The following is a 19,393-nucleotide window of genomic DNA, read 5'->3' as shown; positions in this document are numbered from 1 at the left end:
CTTTATAATCTTAATTACGTCAATGTTCGTAACATATTCAAATAGGCGACCGACGTTTTAATAATCTGCATTGATGAACGAATAAAGGTAACATTTTTTTTCTAATTCATATTTTTAGTACATACTTACGTCGCTGAAACTACTCAAAGAAAGCTCCATGAAATGTCCAGCAGTTAATTTCGTTGTTGTTCTCGTCATGGCGATTAGGAGAATAAGAGGTTGACTTTTCTTTCCTGCTAAACGATACCAATCGATCGCATACGTTCGCTCTCCTAATATTTTACACTAATAGAAAAAATATTTTTTATGAATTTATCTTATCATACTGATTCCATTCAATGAATTATAAATAATTTAACAAACCTGTTCTATAAGTAGCTCCCCTATGTAACAAAGAATGAAAATATTAAAAGTCATGGATGAAAGAATTATGCCATACGTTATGCAACCTATTCTTTCGGACATGTTACCTTCCTGAAACAAAATATTTTGTCGTTCATTCGTCATTCATTTGGTTATACCAAACTCATACCCACGATAAGGCAATAATATCCAAGAAAGCATATATTTAAAGTACATCCCAAGACCTCGATTAGAGAAACCTCATTTAATAAACTTTCAGTGCGCGATATGAAACTATAAAAACAAAATCTTTTTCAGATAAAACAATACGGCTAGTCTTCCTCAAGGAAAAAGTTTAATGAAAGAGAGCTTACTTCAAAGTTCGAACATGTTGTTGAATGATACTCGCCATTCTTTCGTCCACGTTGGAACACATGCCTTCCCGACCATCCAACAAGTGTTCCAGCCAATTAATCAAAACCTGCAGCTGTCCGCAAGCGTGCATCGTGAAAACGGCTGTCAAACTGCAAGTACCAGCCTCGATCGAATGAGCCATAAATCCGTAAAGACATTGAATAAAGATAAAAATTTCGTTTGCCGGACTGTAACGAATATCCATGAGCAAGCTAGTTACGGGAAAAGGAGCTGGCATGTATGTTACGTTTATAGCAGATGCAAAAACCTTTCCGCTCATCAAAGGTGAAACAATGTGAAAAAAACCAGCAGCACCGTAAGTCAAAATGAGGCAAAGAGTTACGAGACGACGTCCGGTATAAACTTTATCCATCATTATTCGTTCGTCCTCGAAATGCGTTATTCTCTTCCAATCCATTTCGATAGATTCCACGCAACATCGAATGTCCTTCTCTCGAATATTCAAAATGGTATACTTGACAAAGCCCATTACACAGAAACTCATTGGACCGATAAGCTTCAACTTATAGTAGACACTTTCGATCTCAAAAATCGCATAAGGAACGCAAGGTACAAAGACAAAAAACATCAGAAAATAATAGAAAACGTTTTTTCCTCTACGGAGAAAATTGTCTTTCCAAGAGACCTCGATGTTAGCTCTTTTCAATGGCCAAACACCCAGTGGCTCCAAAATCCAGCGATTCGGTTCGGTTGTAAGATTTGCGTACTTCATGTAGTCGTCGCACTCATTGTTCGCGGAAGTATAGTTATCGTTTTTGGTAATCATATTTAACGTGATATCTTCACTACCTCTGAACTATTACTGATAATACTAGCATCATTTTATATATTTGTGGAGTTATTGTGCGCCTGCGTTGACCCAAGCATTACTCATTCCCCTCTTAAGATCGAAGATACGTAAATGCTACTCTTTAACTTAGAAATAGTATATGGGAACGCTATTAAACGATCGTATGATTTCCGCTAAAGGGGGTCGACCCTTTTATGCGATAAGTTACACAGAATATTCATACACGACATCTCAATCTATTTCAAGACGGTTGTTCAAACGTAATTAATAAACACGGTCCATGCGCAACTTCGATTCGTGTGATAGTAAGTAAATAACTTTTTGGAATGAAGTAGCAGAGATTTTCTTGGGGTGATAAGGAGTGAACTTTTACTCTAACTTATTACATGAACGATCGTAGGACAATTACAGTACAACTGTAATTGTGCATATTGATAGGTCATTCGGACGGGATACAATATCGCAGGAATTTTTTTTTTTAATACTTTTTCAAAGTGTGCCACGAAGAGAATTATTTACTTTGACAAATTTTATATAGTACAGATTTTCTATTTTTATAATTACTTATTCTTATTGTAAGATGTAATTCAAAGAAATTTGTTTCAACTTTCATTATAATAATTCTACTACTACTCAAATCCCTCAATTCTTTACTAGAAAAACTGTGATTCTGCTCAATGATTTTAGGTACTATTTCGAAGGATGTTGAAATATCCAACCGAAGTTTTAATGATCTAAAAAAATAAGATCGTACGCTAATGATTTGAAATCATTACGAAAATATTAAAAACCTTGTTGTGAAATACTTCACTTTTTCGATGCAGAATCTCTTCTACTTCCTTTACGAAACTGAAAATAAAATATTGCTAAGATATATATCTGGTATAATTTTACAGACGATGATCGTGCATGCGGACTTTGAGTCACGCAACCTTTTAAAAGTATATAAAGAAGAAATGCAAGGTCGTGTGAAAATGATGTAAAACGTTAAAAGGTAATACTTACTTCTTGGATCGGATTTGATGTCTAATTACCTCGGCGATACGAGTATCTGGATCAGTATCATCGACGTCGTCTTTCCCGTCGACAATATCTCTCATCATTCTCATAAGAATTTCGAGTTGGCCACACGCGTGCATGATCAGGAAGATCGCTATACCACAAATGCCACAAGCTATCGAATAGACGGCGAAGCCAGCAAGAAATTGTCCAAAAAAGACGAGCTCGTAAGCTGGTGATTTTTGCTCATCGAATAATACGAAGTAACTCGGACATGCAATGGGTCTTATAGTGAGGTTACAGATGATTTGTTTGTCTTTTGAGAGAGGTAAGATAGTACGGTAGGACATTCCAGCGCCATATATAAAAGAGACTGGCATCAACGCCAAAGTCCCTCAGATCTTGGCATGCGACATCATTGATTAGTAATCCTTTTCCAATACTACCTTTTTCCAATTCTCCCTTATATGTTTCAGGCTCTCTTGAATTTTTTTCCCCCGCGTTATTAATATACTATATTTCATAGCGTTTATCGAACACGAGCAGAGAGGACCTAAGATTTTCAGCCGTATGCGTGAATTCTGTTTCATTAAGAAAATTCGAAACAGCCCTGGTACGAGTAGAAAGATAAAGAGAAAGTAACAAAAGGCCCTTTGCAAAATAACTATAGAACTTTTCGATGTCTGAGCTTTCTTTGTAGAGTGGGCAGCTCCCAAACACTTTCAAAATACAATGTTCTATGTGTATAGAATAATTTTGAGCGAATTCGATTCTATTAGGATATACGATAACGCGGGATTTTTTCTTCTCTAACTTTTTCATTTCAGGTACGATCATATCACGATTGGAATGTTCTTATAAGGATCTTTAGCTTTACTGAGCGACCAGCATATAGAGTGTAAATGGGGCAATGGGCTTTACGCTCGCGTGCAAAAACCCATTACAGAGGGACAACTAATTTCAGTTATAAAGTGCACTGCGAATGCAACGGCTTACGTTATCTTCTATCTACCGGAGTGTGTTATACCTATGTATGTACATACATTTATAAATTATTATAAGTTTTAAATTGTAATTTTCTTTACTTTCGTCACGTTATTCGTTCAGAAAGAACAAAGTATCTTAATATGACAATAGACATCGCGATAATTGTACGTATAATACATTTTTCATTTTATTGATCTACGAGTGTAGATACGTGATATTTTATTAATTTTGGTATTGCATGATTAATTTTTCTGCCATTCTTACGAAATCGCTATAACATTATATACAATTTTTCTCGAGACTTGCACTCGTCGTCAGTGTTCAGATCCCGAACGAGCCCTAAGAATTTATCATGAATGCATCATCAGCCATGATCGACATTTGAACAATCACACGGTAGTAAGTAACATTTTACGTCTTTAAACGTAACAAAGCTCGCCTAACCGAACCTAGCAAAGCAAATGCAAATGCAAATGGGCACCTGTGTTCTTTATTGGATTTCCTTCAGCAGGATTCGCCATAGGGACGTAAAATTAGTTTAGTGTATATAATGTGATCTACCTAATAACTTATGACTTATTACGCTTATTACGAATCGTAAGTTTTAATGTATGTAAAAAAAAACCAAAAGAAAAAATACGAAAAAAAATATTACTCTGGACAAGATGTAAACTTAAATGTCTGTTAAATCAAAAAAATAATATTGTGCTTTAATCAAATTATCGTCGAGGATTATGTTCCTTTACATTTTCAGAACTCGATAACCGATTACGTCAATGTTCGTAACATATTTAAGTAGGCGACCGAAGATTTGATAATCTGTCATGAATGAAAGAATAAAGGTAACATTTCTTTTTCTAATTCACATTTTTAGTACATACTTACGTCGCTGAAACTACTCAAAGAAAGCTCCATGAAATTTCCGGCCGTTAATTTCGTTGTTGCTCTCGACATGGCGATTAGGAGAATAAGAGGTTGACTTTTCTTTCCTGTTAAACGATACCAATCGATCGCGTACATTCGCTCCCCTAATATTTGACACTAATAGAAAAAATATTTTGTATGAATTTATCTCATCATACTGATTCCATTCGATGAATTATAAATAATATAATAAACCTGTTCTATAAGTAGCTCCCCTATGTAACAAAATATGAAAATATTGAAAGTCACGGATGTAAGAACTATGGCATACGTTATGCAACCTATTCTTTCGGACATGTTATTTTCCTGTAACAAAATATTTTGTCGTTCATTCGTCGTTCATTTGGTTATATCAAACTCATACCCACCATAATGCAATAATATCCAAGTAAGCACATATTTAAAGTACATCCGACGACCTCGATTAGAGAAACCTCATTTAATAAATTTTCAGTAAGCGATATGAAACTATAAAAACAAAATCTTTTTCAGATAAAACAATACGGCTAGTCTTATTCGAGGAAAAAGTTTAATAAAAGAGAGCTTACTTCAATGTTCGCACATGTTTTTGGATGATACTCGCCATTCTTTCGTCCACGTTGGAACACATGCCTTCCCGACCATCCAACAAGTGTTCCAGCCAATTCATCAAGACCTGCAGCTGTCCACAAGCGTGCATCGTGAAAATGGCTGCCAAACTGCAAGTACCAGCTGCGATCGAATGAGCCGTAAATCCGTAAAGACATTGAATAAAGATAATAATTTCATTTGCCGGACTGTAACGAATATCCATGAGCAAGCTGGTTACGGGAAAAGGAGCTGGCCTATATGTTACGTTTATAGCAGGTGCAAAAACCTTTCCGCTCATCAAAGGTAAGACAACGTGATAAAAACCAGCAGCACCGAAAGTCAAAATGATGCAAAGAGTTACGAGACGACGTCCGGTATGAAGTTTATCGATCATTATTTGTTCGTCCTCGAAATGCGATATCTTCTTCCAATCCATCTCGATGTACTCGATGCAACATCGAATGTCCTTCTCTCGGATGGTCAAAAAGGTATACTTGAGAAAGGCCATCACACAGAAACTCAATGGACCGGCAAGCTTCAACTTATAGTAGATACTTTCGACCTCAAAAATCACGTAAGGAACGCAAGATACAAAGACAAAAATCATCAGAAAATAAAAGATCACGTTTTTTCCTCTACGGAGAAAATTGTCCTTCCAAGACACTTCGACGCAATCTCTTTTCAATGGCCAAATACCCAATGGCTCCAAAATCCAGCGATTCGGTTCAGTTGTAAGATTTACGTACTTCATGTAGTCGTCGCACTCATTGTTCGCGGAAGTATAGTTATCGTTTTTGGTAATCATATTTAACGTGATATCTTCACTACCTCTGAACTATTACTGATAATACTAGCATCATTTTATATATTTGTGGAGTTATTGTGCGCCTGCGTTGAACCAAGCATTACTCATTCCCCTCTTAAGATCGAAGATACGTAAATGCTACTCTTTAACTTAGAAATAGTATATGGAAACGCGATTAAAAGACCGTATGATTTCCGCTAAAGGGATCGACCCTTCTATGCGATAGGTTACACAGAATATTCATACACGACATCTCAATCTATTTCGAGACGGTGGTTCAAACGCAATAACTAAACACGGTCCAAGCGCAACTTCGATTCGTATGATAGTAAGTAAATAACTCTTTGGAATGAGGTAGCAGAGTTTTTCTTGGGGTGATAAAGAGTGTACTTTTACTCTGACTTATTACACGTTATGAACGATCGAAAAACAATTACAGTACAACTGTAATTGTGCATATTGATAGGTCATTCGGACGGGATACAATATCGCAGGAAATTTTTTTTAATACTATTTCAAAGTGCGCCACGAAGAGAATTATTTACTTTGACAAATTTTATATAGTACAGATTTTCTATTTTTATAATTACTTATTCTTATTGTAAGATATAATTCAAAGAAATTTGTTTCAACTTTCATTATAATAATTCTACTACAACTCAAATCCATCAATTCTTGACTAGAAAAACTGCGATTCTGCTCATTGATTTTAGGTACTATTTCGAAGGATGTTGAAATATCCAACCGAAGTTTTAATGATCTAAAAAAATAAGATCGTACGCTAATGATTTGGAATCATTACGAAAATATCGAAAAGCATGTTGCGTTTATGAATGTACTTACGCCATTAAAACTACTGAGTGACATGTGCATCAATTTACCGGCTACGATTTTTATCGGATCATTCGACGCTAATATTATCAATATTAGGCTTTGAGCACTTTTCGTCGGAAGACGATTCCATTCAAGAGTACAAGAAGTTATTCCGACTTTCGCACCCTTGAAAAAATAATACAAGTGTTATATTTCTCTATGAAAAAGTATAAAAAAAAAAATAAATAAATAATAAAAAGTATAAGATCGATAGGAAAATAGAAAATAAGAAAAACGTTTCGCACCTGTTCCGAAAGAATCTCGCCGATATAACAAAAAATAAACATGTTGAAAGCGAAAGATAGGAGAAAAATGAATTGTGTAATAAATCCGGTCGTATCACTATTTTCCCAATCCTACGAATTTGATGATTCTTTTATTAGTTTGACGATATTATTCAAATGTACAAATCTGAAAAGCATACCATGATAACGTAATACAAAATAAGACAAACGAGACTAGTACAACCCAAGATCTCTACCATGCACATGTACTGCAGAATCTCTTCTACTTCCTTTACAAAACTGAAAATAAAATATTGCTAAGATATAGATCTGGTATAATTTTAAAGAGGATCATCGAGTATGCGGGGCTCAAGTCACACAATCTTTTAAAAGTATATAAAGAAGAAATGCAAGCTCGTGTGAAAATGATGTAAAACGTTAAAAGGTAATACTTACTTCTTGGATCGGATTTGATGTCTAATTACCTCAGCGATACGTGTATCTGGATCGTTATCATCGACGTCGTCTTTCCCGTCGACAATGTCTCTCATCATTCTCATAAGAATTTCGAGTTGGCCACACGCGTGCATGATCAGAAAGGTCGCTAGACCACAAACGCCACAAGCTACCGAGTAGACGGCGAAGCCAGCAAGAAATTGTCCAAAAAAGACGAGCTCGTAAGCTGGAGTTTCTTGCTCGTCAAATAATACGAAGTAACTCGGACAAGCAAGGGGTCATAATGTGAGGTTACCGATGATTTGTTTGCCTTTTGAGAGAGGTAAAATAGTACGGTAGGACATTCCAGCGCCATATATAAAACAGGCTGACATCACCGCCAAAGTCCTTCCAATCTTGGCATGCGACATCATTGATTCATAATCCTTTTTCAACACTATTTTTTTCCAATCCTCCCTAACATGCTTCATACATTCTTGAATCTTTTTCCCCCGCGTTATTAATATACTATATTTCATAGCGTTTATCGAACACGAGCAGAGAGGACCAAAGATCTTCAGCCGTATGCGTATATTTTGTTCTATGAAGAAAATTCGAAGCAGCCCTGGTACGAGTATAAAGATAAAGAGAAAGTAACAAAAGCCCTTTGCAAAATAGCTATAGAACTTTTCGATGTTTGAGCTTTCGTTGTAGAGCGGCCATGCCCCGATCACTTTCAAAATACAACGTCCTATTTGTATGGAATAATTTAGAGCGAATTCGATTCTATTAGGGTATGCGATAACGCGGGATTTTTTCTCCTCTAATTGTTTCATTACAGGTACGATCATATCACGATTGGAATGTTCTTATCAAGATCTCTAGCTCCACTGAGCGAGCAGCGTATGGAATGTAGATGGGGCAATGGGCTTTACGCTTGCGTGCAAAAGCCTATTACAGAGGGAGAGCTTATTTCAGTTATGAAGTGCACTGCGAATACAACGGCTTACGTTATCTTCTATCTACCGGAGTGTGTTCTACCTACGTATGTACATACATTTATGTTTTAAATTGTAAGTTTTAAATTGTAATTTTCATTGACCGGACCAATGGTTTATTGATGCTTTTTCCCTTTTCCTTTATTTCTTTATTTTCGTCACGTCATTCGTTCAGAAAGAACAAAGTATCTTAATATGACAATAGACATCGCGATAATTGTACGTATAATACATTTTTCATTTTATTGATCTACGAGTGTAGATACGTGATATTTTTTTAATTTTGGTATTGCACGATTTGTTCTTCTGCCATTCTTACGAAATCGCTATAACTTTATATACAGTTTTTCTCGAGACTTGCACTCGTCGTCAGTGTTCAAATCTCGAACGAGCCCTAAGAATTTGTCATGAATGCATCATCAGCCATGATCGACGTGTGAACAATCACTCGGTAGTAATTAACTATTTACGTCAATAAACGTAACAAAGCTCGTCTGACCGAACCTAGTAAAGCAAATGCAAATGCAAATAGGCGCGAATGCTCTTCATTCGATTTCCTTCAGCAGGATTTGCCGTAGAGACGTAACAATAATTTAGTGTAAATAATGTGATCTATGTGATTTTTTACGACTTATTACGAGTGTTACGGATCTTAAGTTTTAAGGTATGTAAAGGGGAAAAAAATATATTTTTCTGGACAGGATAAAAAGTTAAATATTTGTTAAATCAAAAAAATAATATTGTGGTTTAATCAAATAATCGTCAAAAGTTATGTTCCTTTACATTTTCAGAACTCGATAAACTTAATTACGTCAATGTTCGTAACATATTTAAATAGGCGACCGACGATTTAATGATCTGTCATGAATGAACGAATAAAGGTAATACATTTTTTCTAATTCACACTTTTAGTTCATACTTACGTCGCTGAAACTACTCAAAGAAAGCTCCATGAAATTTCCGGCAGTTAATTTCGTTGTTGCTCTCGACATGGCGATTAGGAGAATAAGAGGTTGACTTTTCTTTCCTGTTAAACGATACCAATCGATTGCGTACGTTCGCTCTCCTAATATTTGACACTAATAGAAAAAATATTTTGTATGAATTTATCTCATCATACTGATTCCATTCAATGAATTATAAATAATTTAACGAACCTGTTCCATAAGTAGCTCTCCTATGTAACAAAATATGAAAATATTGAAAGTCACGGATGTAAGAATTATGCCATACGTTATGCAACCTATTCTTTCGGACATGTTACTTTCCTGTAACAAAATATTTTGTTGTTCATTCGTCGTTCATTTGGTTATATTAAACTCATACCCACCATAATGCAATAATATCCAAGTAAGCACATATTTAAAGTACATCCGACGACCTCGATTAGAGAGACCTCATTTAATAAATTTTCAGTGAGCGATATGAAACTATAAAAACAAAATCTTTTTCAGGCAAAACAATACGGCTAGTCTTCCTCAAGGAAAAAGTTTAATGAAAGACAGCTTACTTCAAAATTCGGACATGTTGTTGAATGATACTCGCCATTCTTTCGTCCACGTTGGAGCACATGCCTTCCCGACCATCCAACAAGTGTTCCAGCCAATTCATCAAGACCTGCAGCTGCCCGCAAGCGTGCATCGTGAAAACGGCTGCCAAACTGCAAGTACCAGCTGCGATCGAATGAGCCGCAAATCCGTAAAGACATTGAATAAAGATAATAATTTCGTTTGCCGGACTGTAACGAATATCCATGAAGAAGCTAGCTACCGGAAAAGGAGCTGGCCTGTATGTTACGTTTATAGCAGATGCAAAAACCTTTCCGCTCATCAAAGGTAAGACAATGTAATAAAAACTAGCAGCACTGTATGTGAAAATGATGCAAACAGTCACAAGACGACGTCCAAAGTAAACTTTATTGATCATTATTTGTTCATCCTCGAAATGCGTTATCCTCTTCCAATCCATCTCGATAGACTTCACACAACATCGAATCTCCTCCTCTCGAATAGTCAAAAAGATATACTTGAGAATGGCCATCGCACAGAAACTCAATGGACCGGTAAGCTTCAACTTATCGTAGAGACTTTCAACCTCAAAAATCACGTAAGGAACGCAAGATACAAAGACAAAAATCATTAGAAAATAAAAGATCACGTTTTTTCCTCTACGGAGAAAATTGTCCTTCCAAGACACCTCGACGCAATCTCTTTTCAATGGCCAAATACCCAATGGCTCCAAAATCCAGCGATTCGGTTCAGTTGTAAGATTTACGTACTTCATGTAGTCGTCGCACTCATTGTTCGCGGAAGTATAGTTATCGTTTTTGGTAATCATATTTAACGTGATATCTTCACTACCTCTGAACTATTACTGATAATACTAGCATCATTTTATATATTTGTGGAGTTATTGTGCGCCTGCGTTGACCCAAGCATTACTCATTCCCCTCTTAAGATCGAAGATACGTAAATGCTACTCTTTAACTTAGAAATAGTATATGGGAACGCTATTAAACGATCGTATGATTTCCGCTAAAGGGGGTCGACCCTTTTATGCGATAAGTTACACAGAATATTCATACACGACATCTCAATCTATTTCAAGACGGTTGTTCAAACGTAATTAATAAACACGGTCCATGCGCAACTTCGATTCGTGTGATAGTAAGTAAATAACTTTTTGGAATGAAGTAGCAGAGATTTTCTTGGGGTGATAAGGAGTGAACTTTTACTCTAACTTATTACATGAACGATCGTAGGACAATTACAGTACAACTGTAATTGTGCATATTGATAGGTCATTCGGACGGGATACAATATCGCAGGAATTTTTTTTTTTAATACTTTTTCAAAGTGTGCCACGAAGAGAATTATTTACTTTGACAAATTTTATATATTACAGATTTTCTATTTTTATAATTACTTATTCTTATTGTAAGATGTAATTCAAAGAAATTTGTTTCAACTTTCATTATAATAATTCTACTACAACTCAAATCCATCAATTCTTGACTAGAAAAACTGCGATTCTGCTCATTGATTTTAGGTACTATTTCGAAGGATGTTGAAATATCCAACCGAAGTTTTAATGATCTAAAAAAATAAGATCGTACGCTAATGATTTGGAATCATTACGAAAATATCGAAAAGCATGTTGCGTTTATGAATGTACTTACGCCATTAAAATTACTGAGTGACATGTGCATCAATTTACCGGCTACGATTTTTATCGGATCATTCGACGCTAATATTATCAATATTAGGCTTTGAGCACTTTTCGTCGGAAGACGATTCCATTCAAGAGTACAAGAAGTTATTCCGACTTTCGCACCCTTGAAAAAATAATACAAGTGTTATATTTCTCTATGAAAAAGTATAAAAAAAAAAATAAATAAATAATAAAAAGTATAAGATCGATAGGAAGATCGAAAATAAGAAAAACGTTTCGCACCTGTTCCGAAAGAAGCTCGCCGATGTAACAAAAAATAAACATGTTAAAAGCGAAAGATAGGAGAAAAATGAAATATGTAATTAATCCGGTCGTATCACTATTTTCCCACTCCTACGAATTTGATGATTCTTTTATTAGTTTGACGATATTATTCAAATGTACAAATCTGAAAAGCGTACCATGATAACGTGATACAAAACAAGACAAACGAGACTAGTACAACCCACGATCTCTACCATGCACATGTACTGCAGAATCTCTTCTACTTCCTTTACAAAACTGAAAATAAAATATTGCTAAGATATAGATCTGGTATAATTTTATAGATGATCATCATGGATGCGGACTTTGAGTCACGCAACCTTTTAAAAGTATATAAAGAAGAAATGCAAGGTCATGTGAAAATGATGTAAAACGTTAAAAGGTAATACTTACTTCTTGGATCGGATTTGATGTCTAATTACCTCGGCGATACGAGTATCTGGATCAGTATCATCGACGTCATCTTTCCCGTCGACAATGTCTCTCATCATTCTCATAAGAATTTCGAGTTGGCCACACGCGTGCATGATCAGAAAGGTCGCTAAACCACAAACGCCACAAGCTACCGAGTAGACGGCGAAGCCAGCAAGAAATTGTCCAAAAAAGACGAGCTCGTAAGCTGGCGATTTTTGCTCATCGAATATTACGAAGTAACTTGGACATGCAATGGGTCTTATAGTGAGGTTACCGATGATTTGTTTGCCTTTTGAGAGAGGTAAAATAGTACGGTAGGACATTCCAGCGCCATATATAAAAGAGGCTGACATCACCGCCAAAGTCCTTCCGACCTTGGCATGCGAAATCATTGATTCGTAATCCTTTTCCAACACTACCTTTTTCCAATCCTCCCTTATATGTTTCATGCACTCTTCAATCTTTTTCCCGCGCGTTATTAATATACTATATTTCGTAGCATTTATCGAACACGTACAAAGAGGACCGAAGATCTTAAGCCTTATGCGTGTATTCTGTTCTATTAAGAAAATCCGAAGCAGTCCTGGTACGAGTATAAAGATAAAGAGAAAGTAACAAAAACCCTTTGCAAAATAGCTATAGAACTTTTCGATGTTTGAGCTTTCGTTGTAGAGCGGCCATGCCCCGATCACTTTCAAAATACAACGTCCTATTTGTATGGAATAATTTAGAGCGAATTCGATTTTATTAGGATATGCGATAACGCGGGATTTTTTCTCCTCTAAGTGTTTCATTTCAGGTACGATCATATCACGATTGGAACGTCCTTATCAGGATCTCTAGCTTCACTGAGTGAGCAGCGTATAGAATGTAGATGGGGCAATGGGCTTTACGCTTGCGTGCAAAAGCCCATTACAGAGAGAGAGCTTATTTCAGTTATAAAGTGCACTGCGAATACAACGGCTTACGTTATCTTCTACCTGCCGGAGTGTGTTCTACCTAAGTATGTACATACATTTAAAAATTATTATAAGTTTTAAATTGTAATTTTCATTGGTTGGAACAATGATTTATCGATGCTTTTTCCTTTTTCCTTTATTTCTTTACTTTCGTCACGTCATTCGTTCAGAAAGAACAAAGTATCTTAATATGACAATAGACATCGCGATAATTGTACTATAATACATTTTTAATTTTATTGATCTACGAGTGTAGATACGTGATATTTTTTTAACTTTGGTATCGCACGATTTGTTCTTCTGCCATTCTTACGAAATCGCTATAACTTTATATACAGTTTTTCTCGAGACTTGCACTCGTCGTCATAGTCTAGTTTCTGGCCAAAAGAATTTGTACGGAAAAGAACAATTTGAAAGAAAAAAGAAATAAACCTGAAATATAATTCTTTTCTTGGTGATTCAATTCTACTGTAATAGATGTAAAAATTATGCCATACGTTAGACAACTTAAACTTCGGGTAATATTTCATTCCTGTAACAAAACATTTTATTGTTTATTCGTCGTTCATTTTGTTATACAAAACGTATAATCATCATAATGCAGTAATACCCAACTAAATATTTATTTCAATTACATACATCCTAGACGATCTGAGAAACCTCATGTAATTATTTCTCATTGAATGTTATAAAGCTAATAAGCAAAATTTCTTTCAGATAAGCAATATGGCTATTCTTCAAGATCAATGTACGATCAATGATAAGAAATTTACTTGAAGATTTGAGCATCATATCGAATGATAGTTACTATTCCTTCGGCCACGTTAGGGCACATCTAGCTTCCCGAGCATCTAGCAAGCTTTCCAACCAATTCATCAGTATGTGCAGCTTGTCATAGATGTTCCCAATCTTCAAGATCACATAAAGAATGTAAAATACAAAGACGAAAGAATATCATCGAAAAGTAAAGAATCGAGGATTTTATTGTGTGATATACGTACTTTTTGTAGTCTTTGTCGTTCACGTAAGTATAATTATTGTATTTATTAATGATGGTTAACGTGATATTTTCTCACTATCCCCTAGCTATTACTAATGTAATCAACTTATATGCATAAAATTATCGAGTATTTTCTCATTGTCTCTCTCCCTTAATATGGGATATACATAATTATGACTTTTTAACTTAGAAATAATATATGAGAACGCTATTAAACGATTGTCCGATTTGCGCAAAAGGGATCGACCCTTCTATGCGATACGTTACACAGGATATTATTTCCCTATTACGATCACGTTTTACGCATATCTTCTATTTATTCAGTCTTTAGATTCTATGAAAATACGTAGAAACAATGTTCTAAGTCACGCACGCACGCACGATTTATCTATCGACCACCGATATTCCTTCCGTAGCAAACTATCAAGTATGGTATTTTCATGCCGCTTCAGCCAATGTTTAGAATTAATGATTCTGATTATTGGAAGATGAAGTGGACATTGAAAATATGGTTTCGGATATAAATTAAAAGTCAAATAATATTATTCCCTTTTTTTCGTTACTTTCTTTTAGAAGTGAACAGTCTAATAAATACTAAATCATGTTTCTACCAGTAATATATTCTAGATTGTAAACGTACGAAGCATGTTCAAGTAGGCACCAGCTGACTTAATTACCTGGATTTAAAAGTAAAAATATTTAGAGAAAAGTTATTCAAGTAATAATTTCAATCTTTAGGATCCTACCAAGTGATAATTTAAAATTTTAGGATCCTATCATTTATATTTGTCCGATTGAATACTTACGTCACAAAAACTACTTATAGATAATTCAATAAAATTGCCAGCGGTCAATCTGGTGGACGAATTAGACATCATAATTATCAACACAAGGGCAAGACTTTTTCTTTCCGGTATCCGGTACCAATCTATCATGTAAGATCTTTCACCAACTTTCACAGTCTGTTACAACATCTTTGCAATTAGTATAGAAAATATTTCGCGCAAATGTTCTGGGTCTTCTGAATTTTTTATGTTTTTCGAATTCTTATGTATTTCGTATTCCTATTCGCGTTTATCACGTATTGCGTATAAACGTTCTACATATGTAGGCTTTTCTATCATATGATATTATAATCATATTAAAAAATTCTGCCAAAGATGATTAAGGAAAATACCTGTTCGGCAAGAACTTCGCCTATGTAACAAAATATGAAGATGTTGAATGTGACCGATGTAAGTAATATTAAATAAGTAAAGCTATCGAGTGGTCGTCTAATATCCCATTCCTGCAATTTATAGATAAGAGAAGTAAATAATCTATATAATGGAAATTTGTGCGTAGAATTAATAGAAACAAAAAAAGGGAGCGAGGAGAAAATGAAAAAGAAAGGGATGAAAAAAAAATCGTTCAACGTGCAAGAATGATTTATTTACTAGATCATATGCGTACCACCATACAATAATATCCGAGGCAACACATGTTCAAAGTGCATCCCATTAACTCAACGAGGGATATTTCTCGTATTATCTCTTCTGTGCGTTTAATGAAACTAAAATGTAAAAATTCCATATTGATGTAGACGTAACTATTATCGATAGAAGATATCGAGTATAGGCGAACTGGAAATTAAGTGTCCAAGGGTATACAACTATATTTGATACCGTCGAAGGAAAGCGAGCATGACAGAACATTAAAGTAGGTTTACCTGAAAGCACGCATATGCTGTTCGACGATATTAGCCAATCTGTTGTCGAGCGTGTCCGAAACATCTTCTCGACCGTCGACGAGATATTCAAGCCAGGACATAAGTATTTCAAGTTGACCGCAAGCATGCATCGCGAGAAGTGCGGCGAGACCGCAGGTAGCTACGGTTATGTTGTGTGCGACCAGACCGGAAAAGAGTTGAAGAACGTAGAAAATCTCATTGATTGGGCTTAGACGAGTGTCCGCGACGATCTTCGGTACAGGATATACGAGAGATCTATATGTAATGTTTTTCTCTTCGTCAAAAACTTTTTGACGTGTCATTGGTAAGGCTACGTAATAAAAAAGAACGCCACCATACATAAAGACACCACAAATAATTAAGAGTTTACGTCCAAATTTTGCATTCTCGATCATAATCTTTTTATCTTCGAGATATTTTACGTTCCTCCAATCCATCTCTATGCAACCTATACATCTCCGTATATCGTTCTCGCGGACTATCAGAACGAAATATTTTATAGCAGCCATCAAGAAAAAGCTGAGCGCGCTGCCAAGTTTCAAGTGACTGTAAAAGTCTTCTAACTCAAGAACTAAATACATTCCGCCAAATATCAAGATGAAACCTAATAGCATATAGCAAATCACGATTGTAATCTTTTTTAGAAAAATCTCAAATCGATCGTTTTTAGAGACATCTGATGAAAAAGGCCAAGTACCAATCGGTTTAGATACCCAACGATTTAGAGAGACACTTAGATCAACGTCCTTTTCGAAATTGTCAATCGTGAAATTTTCCATGTAGTACCGACAAGACAGAGCCGTTTGTCTAGTCTCAATGCTAAAACGTTACTGAAACTTTAAGACACAATTAGAAATGCACCCTCGAACGAATCAGTTTTGCGCTTGCGCTAATTTCGTCCCGCCTATTCTTTCTGTCATAGGCCATATTAGTTCATACTCTCGATCTATTCTACTGTGAGATAGTATTGACTGTGTGTGTTTTATCGGTGCTCCTTAAAAAACTTCGACAACGTTCTATGTGATTTTCACGAAAATTATAAAATTCATCGCAAGCGTGCTGCGTTTTATTTTTGGCGAAACTGATAAGAATGTATACTTATATGCGAGGCCAGTGTGCACAAAGCTATACGAACAACGCCAATACGAATTACTTACGATAGATTTTATGAAATATATTCATCCTGTTCTAGATTGCTTCAATGTTCTTTGTACTTTTTTCTCCTATATATATATATATATATATATATATATTTTTTTTTTTTAAACTCAAAGATAGTGATAAAACAAGAGTGCAAAACAATGTTTACGATAAAAAGCAAGGAAAGCAAAAAGAATTCTTGTATTCGTCGATTTTTTTTCTCCTAGTAAGTTTGTTTATTGTGTAACATAGATATTAATAGTCCCTAATCGTATCTATTGAGATCAAAGCTCGATACAACTACGAAGTAGTATTTCGAAGAATATTGAAGTATCCGATAGCTGTTTTAAACATCTGTTAAAATGTAATCGTCAATTATATCACATTCGTAATAAAGTTAGACTATCGATGAGAATTTGAAAGGATCTTAATATTTACCGTAGTAAAGTTACTCAATGTCAGGGCCACAAACTTGCCTGCTATTAACTTCTGTGGATCATTCGCTGCAAGTATTACTATTACCAAATTTTTGGCAGATTTAAGGAGGAGATTATGCCAGTCGAGCGTTCTTGAAACTGCTATGACTTTCATATTCTGGAGAATAAATTTCGATTATGACAAAGAAATGTAGGAAATTCGTAGAAAAACCGATTAAAAATTGATTAGAAATATTAAAAATTAAAAATTGATTAAAAAAATACCTGAGTATCCAGAAGTTCTCCAATGTAACAAAAAATGAAAAGGTTGAAAGTGAACGATATGATGACTGTTGAATACCCTATTAAAGATATTACGCTATAAGTATAATCCTGTAAATTTATTAACGAGTTATGTTTATTATGAAAGGAGTATTATATGCCTATGTATTTATTATTCATTCTATTTAAATTTAATACGATATCAAAAAGCTCGAAATAAACGTGATTTTCGTACGAATTGAAATAAAATTTTCGAACGATAGATTTGAAAAAAAAAATTAGAAATTGACAATAAATGATATAATGACGTGTATATAACGAGTTTATACGATCGAATTAAAAGGAAAATTTGTACAGCGAAGTATTGAATTGGGCCAATGCCTTCTGTAATATCGTAGATGTATACTCTATCTCTCTTTTTATTTTCTTCATCGTACCCTATTCAAAGCGTAAAGGACGACGCAAATACTGAGCATGCAAGAAAGTATTTCCACTAGGCACATGTACTCTACAATCTGCATTACTTTTTTCAAAAAGCTGTAACAAACAATATAAGTAAGTAACAATAATTACTAGTACGTATTGTACATACATGCAAATTCTAATGAAGAATATTAAAAGTGATTAGATATGTGCATCTTATATTTTAATTTTAAGTGTGTTTGTGAGTATACTCCATCGCTTGTTTTCCAACTTGCCTTTTAATTTGTATCTGATGCTGAATCGTCAAGCGGATGAGTTTGTCAGCATTTTCAACGTCCGAGTTCGCCGTCTCGATATCCTGAATTTCTCTTATCAGAATATCAATTTGACCGCAGATATGCATGATAAAATATGTCGTTAAAGCGAATACGGCCGTAGCGATGGTGAAAACAACGAATCCAGTAAATATTTGAGCAAAGTAAATGAATTCGTAAACTGGTGATTTCTGCACGTCGAAAAAAATGTAATAACTTGGAAGAGGCAATCGTCTTATCGTAACGTTGTTTACAATTATGTTCCCTTTGGAGAGTGGTATTAGCACACGGTTAAATAAAATTGCACCATACGTCAAGCAAGTTGACAGTATCGTCAAAGATCTTCCAAGTTTGCCTCGAGATGACATATTCTCATAATCCTGCTGCAATATAATATTTTTCCAGTCCTCTTTTGTCTCGTACAAACACATTTTTATTTCTTTATTATATATCAATAAAAAAATATATTTCACAACATTTGCCAAATTCATTATAACCATGCTAAAGATTCTGATTTTAACTCTTGTGGTTTTTGTCTTAAAAATCGCGTATAGTATGCTGGGTGCAAAAAAGAATATTATCAAAGCGAAAATAAAAACGTTCATGCAGTATCTGTAAATTCTTTCGGATGCACAAGCATTGTCATCGAGCGGCCAGGCGGCGATCATTTTCAAAAGGTATCGGGTCACGCTTATTATATATTCACAATTATCTTCGTAGGCAACGTAAACTTTATTTTTGTTAAATTTCTCTTGAACATTAGATTTCATTTTTTATACTCGTCTATTCCAAACTTCGAGCAGTTCCCTAACATCACCATAGGACAACTAAGAGTTCTG

The 19,393-nt window shown here is 35.0% G+C and overlaps 7 protein-coding genes across 7 annotated transcripts; all 7 read right to left on the bottom strand.

Annotated features, from left to right (window-relative positions):
* Positions 1 to 14: 14 nt before the first annotated feature.
* Positions 15 to 1,989, bottom strand: LOC146872334 (odorant receptor 13a-like). Its single transcript, XM_085663186.1, has 5 exons — positions 717 to 1,989; positions 537 to 636; positions 364 to 474; positions 130 to 285; positions 15 to 65 (listed from the first exon to the last, which is right to left on the bottom strand). The coding sequence occupies exons 1-5, from the start codon at positions 1,541 to 1,543 to the stop codon at positions 15 to 17; spliced, it is 1,245 nt and encodes a 414-aa protein (XP_085519312.1). The 5' UTR covers positions 1,544 to 1,989.
* Positions 1,990 to 2,051: 62 nt separating this feature from the next.
* Positions 2,052 to 3,072, bottom strand: LOC146872333 (uncharacterized). Its single transcript, XM_085663193.1, has 2 exons — positions 2,573 to 3,072; positions 2,052 to 2,416 (listed from the first exon to the last, which is right to left on the bottom strand). Exons 1-2 carry the CDS (start codon positions 2,944 to 2,946, stop codon positions 2,323 to 2,325), a joined length of 468 nt encoding a protein of 155 aa, XP_085519319.1. The 5' UTR covers positions 2,947 to 3,072; the 3' UTR covers positions 2,052 to 2,322.
* A 731-nt stretch (positions 3,073 to 3,803) lies between these two features.
* On the bottom strand, positions 3,804 to 5,913 carry LOC118448248 (odorant receptor 13a-like). The gene is made up of 5 exons (XM_085663182.1): positions 5,026 to 5,913; positions 4,846 to 4,945; positions 4,673 to 4,783; positions 4,439 to 4,594; positions 3,804 to 4,372 (listed from the first exon to the last, which is right to left on the bottom strand). The coding sequence occupies exons 1-5, from the start codon at positions 5,850 to 5,852 to the stop codon at positions 4,322 to 4,324; spliced, it is 1,245 nt and encodes a 414-aa protein (XP_085519308.1). The 5' UTR covers positions 5,853 to 5,913; the 3' UTR covers positions 3,804 to 4,321.
* Positions 5,914 to 6,561: 648 nt separating this feature from the next.
* LOC118448245 (uncharacterized) lies at positions 6,562 to 17,128 on the bottom strand. The gene is made up of 10 exons (XM_085663198.1): positions 15,959 to 17,128; positions 15,703 to 15,802; positions 15,428 to 15,538; positions 15,033 to 15,212; positions 14,059 to 14,159; positions 7,406 to 7,681; positions 7,150 to 7,249; positions 6,971 to 7,081; positions 6,696 to 6,851; positions 6,562 to 6,612 (listed from the first exon to the last, which is right to left on the bottom strand). The coding sequence occupies exons 1-10, from the start codon at positions 16,756 to 16,758 to the stop codon at positions 6,562 to 6,564; spliced, it is 1,986 nt and encodes a 661-aa protein (XP_085519324.1). The 5' UTR covers positions 16,759 to 17,128.
* On the bottom strand, positions 9,127 to 11,129 carry LOC118448319 (odorant receptor 13a-like). Its single transcript, XM_035881430.2, has 5 exons — positions 9,893 to 11,129; positions 9,713 to 9,812; positions 9,540 to 9,650; positions 9,306 to 9,461; positions 9,127 to 9,240 (listed from the first exon to the last, which is right to left on the bottom strand). Exons 1-5 carry the CDS (start codon positions 10,717 to 10,719, stop codon positions 9,190 to 9,192), a joined length of 1,245 nt encoding a protein of 414 aa, XP_035737323.1. The 5' UTR covers positions 10,720 to 11,129; the 3' UTR covers positions 9,127 to 9,189.
* Positions 11,343 to 13,259, bottom strand: LOC118448318 (odorant receptor 10-like). The gene is made up of 5 exons (XM_035881429.2): positions 12,271 to 13,259; positions 12,015 to 12,114; positions 11,836 to 11,946; positions 11,561 to 11,716; positions 11,343 to 11,477 (listed from the first exon to the last, which is right to left on the bottom strand). The coding sequence occupies exons 1-5, from the start codon at positions 13,098 to 13,100 to the stop codon at positions 11,427 to 11,429; spliced, it is 1,248 nt and encodes a 415-aa protein (XP_035737322.2). The 5' UTR covers positions 13,101 to 13,259; the 3' UTR covers positions 11,343 to 11,426.
* Positions 17,129 to 17,332: 204 nt separating the features above from the next.
* On the bottom strand, positions 17,333 to 19,324 carry LOC118448309 (odorant receptor 10-like). The gene is made up of 5 exons (XM_035881393.2): positions 18,516 to 19,324; positions 18,255 to 18,354; positions 17,821 to 17,928; positions 17,558 to 17,713; positions 17,333 to 17,473 (listed from the first exon to the last, which is right to left on the bottom strand). Exons 1-5 carry the CDS (start codon positions 19,322 to 19,324, stop codon positions 17,420 to 17,422), a joined length of 1,227 nt encoding a protein of 408 aa, XP_035737286.2. The 3' UTR covers positions 17,333 to 17,419.
* Positions 19,325 to 19,393: the final 69 nt, after the last annotated feature.

The sequence above is a fragment of the Vespa mandarinia genome, chromosome 20 (genome assembly GCF_050613455.1).
Source record: "Vespa mandarinia isolate Hongniang chromosome 20, ASM5061345v1, whole genome shotgun sequence".
Taxonomy (NCBI): domain Eukaryota; kingdom Metazoa; phylum Arthropoda; class Insecta; order Hymenoptera; family Vespidae; genus Vespa; species Vespa mandarinia.
This window is presented reverse-complemented; position numbering and strand designations above follow the sequence as displayed.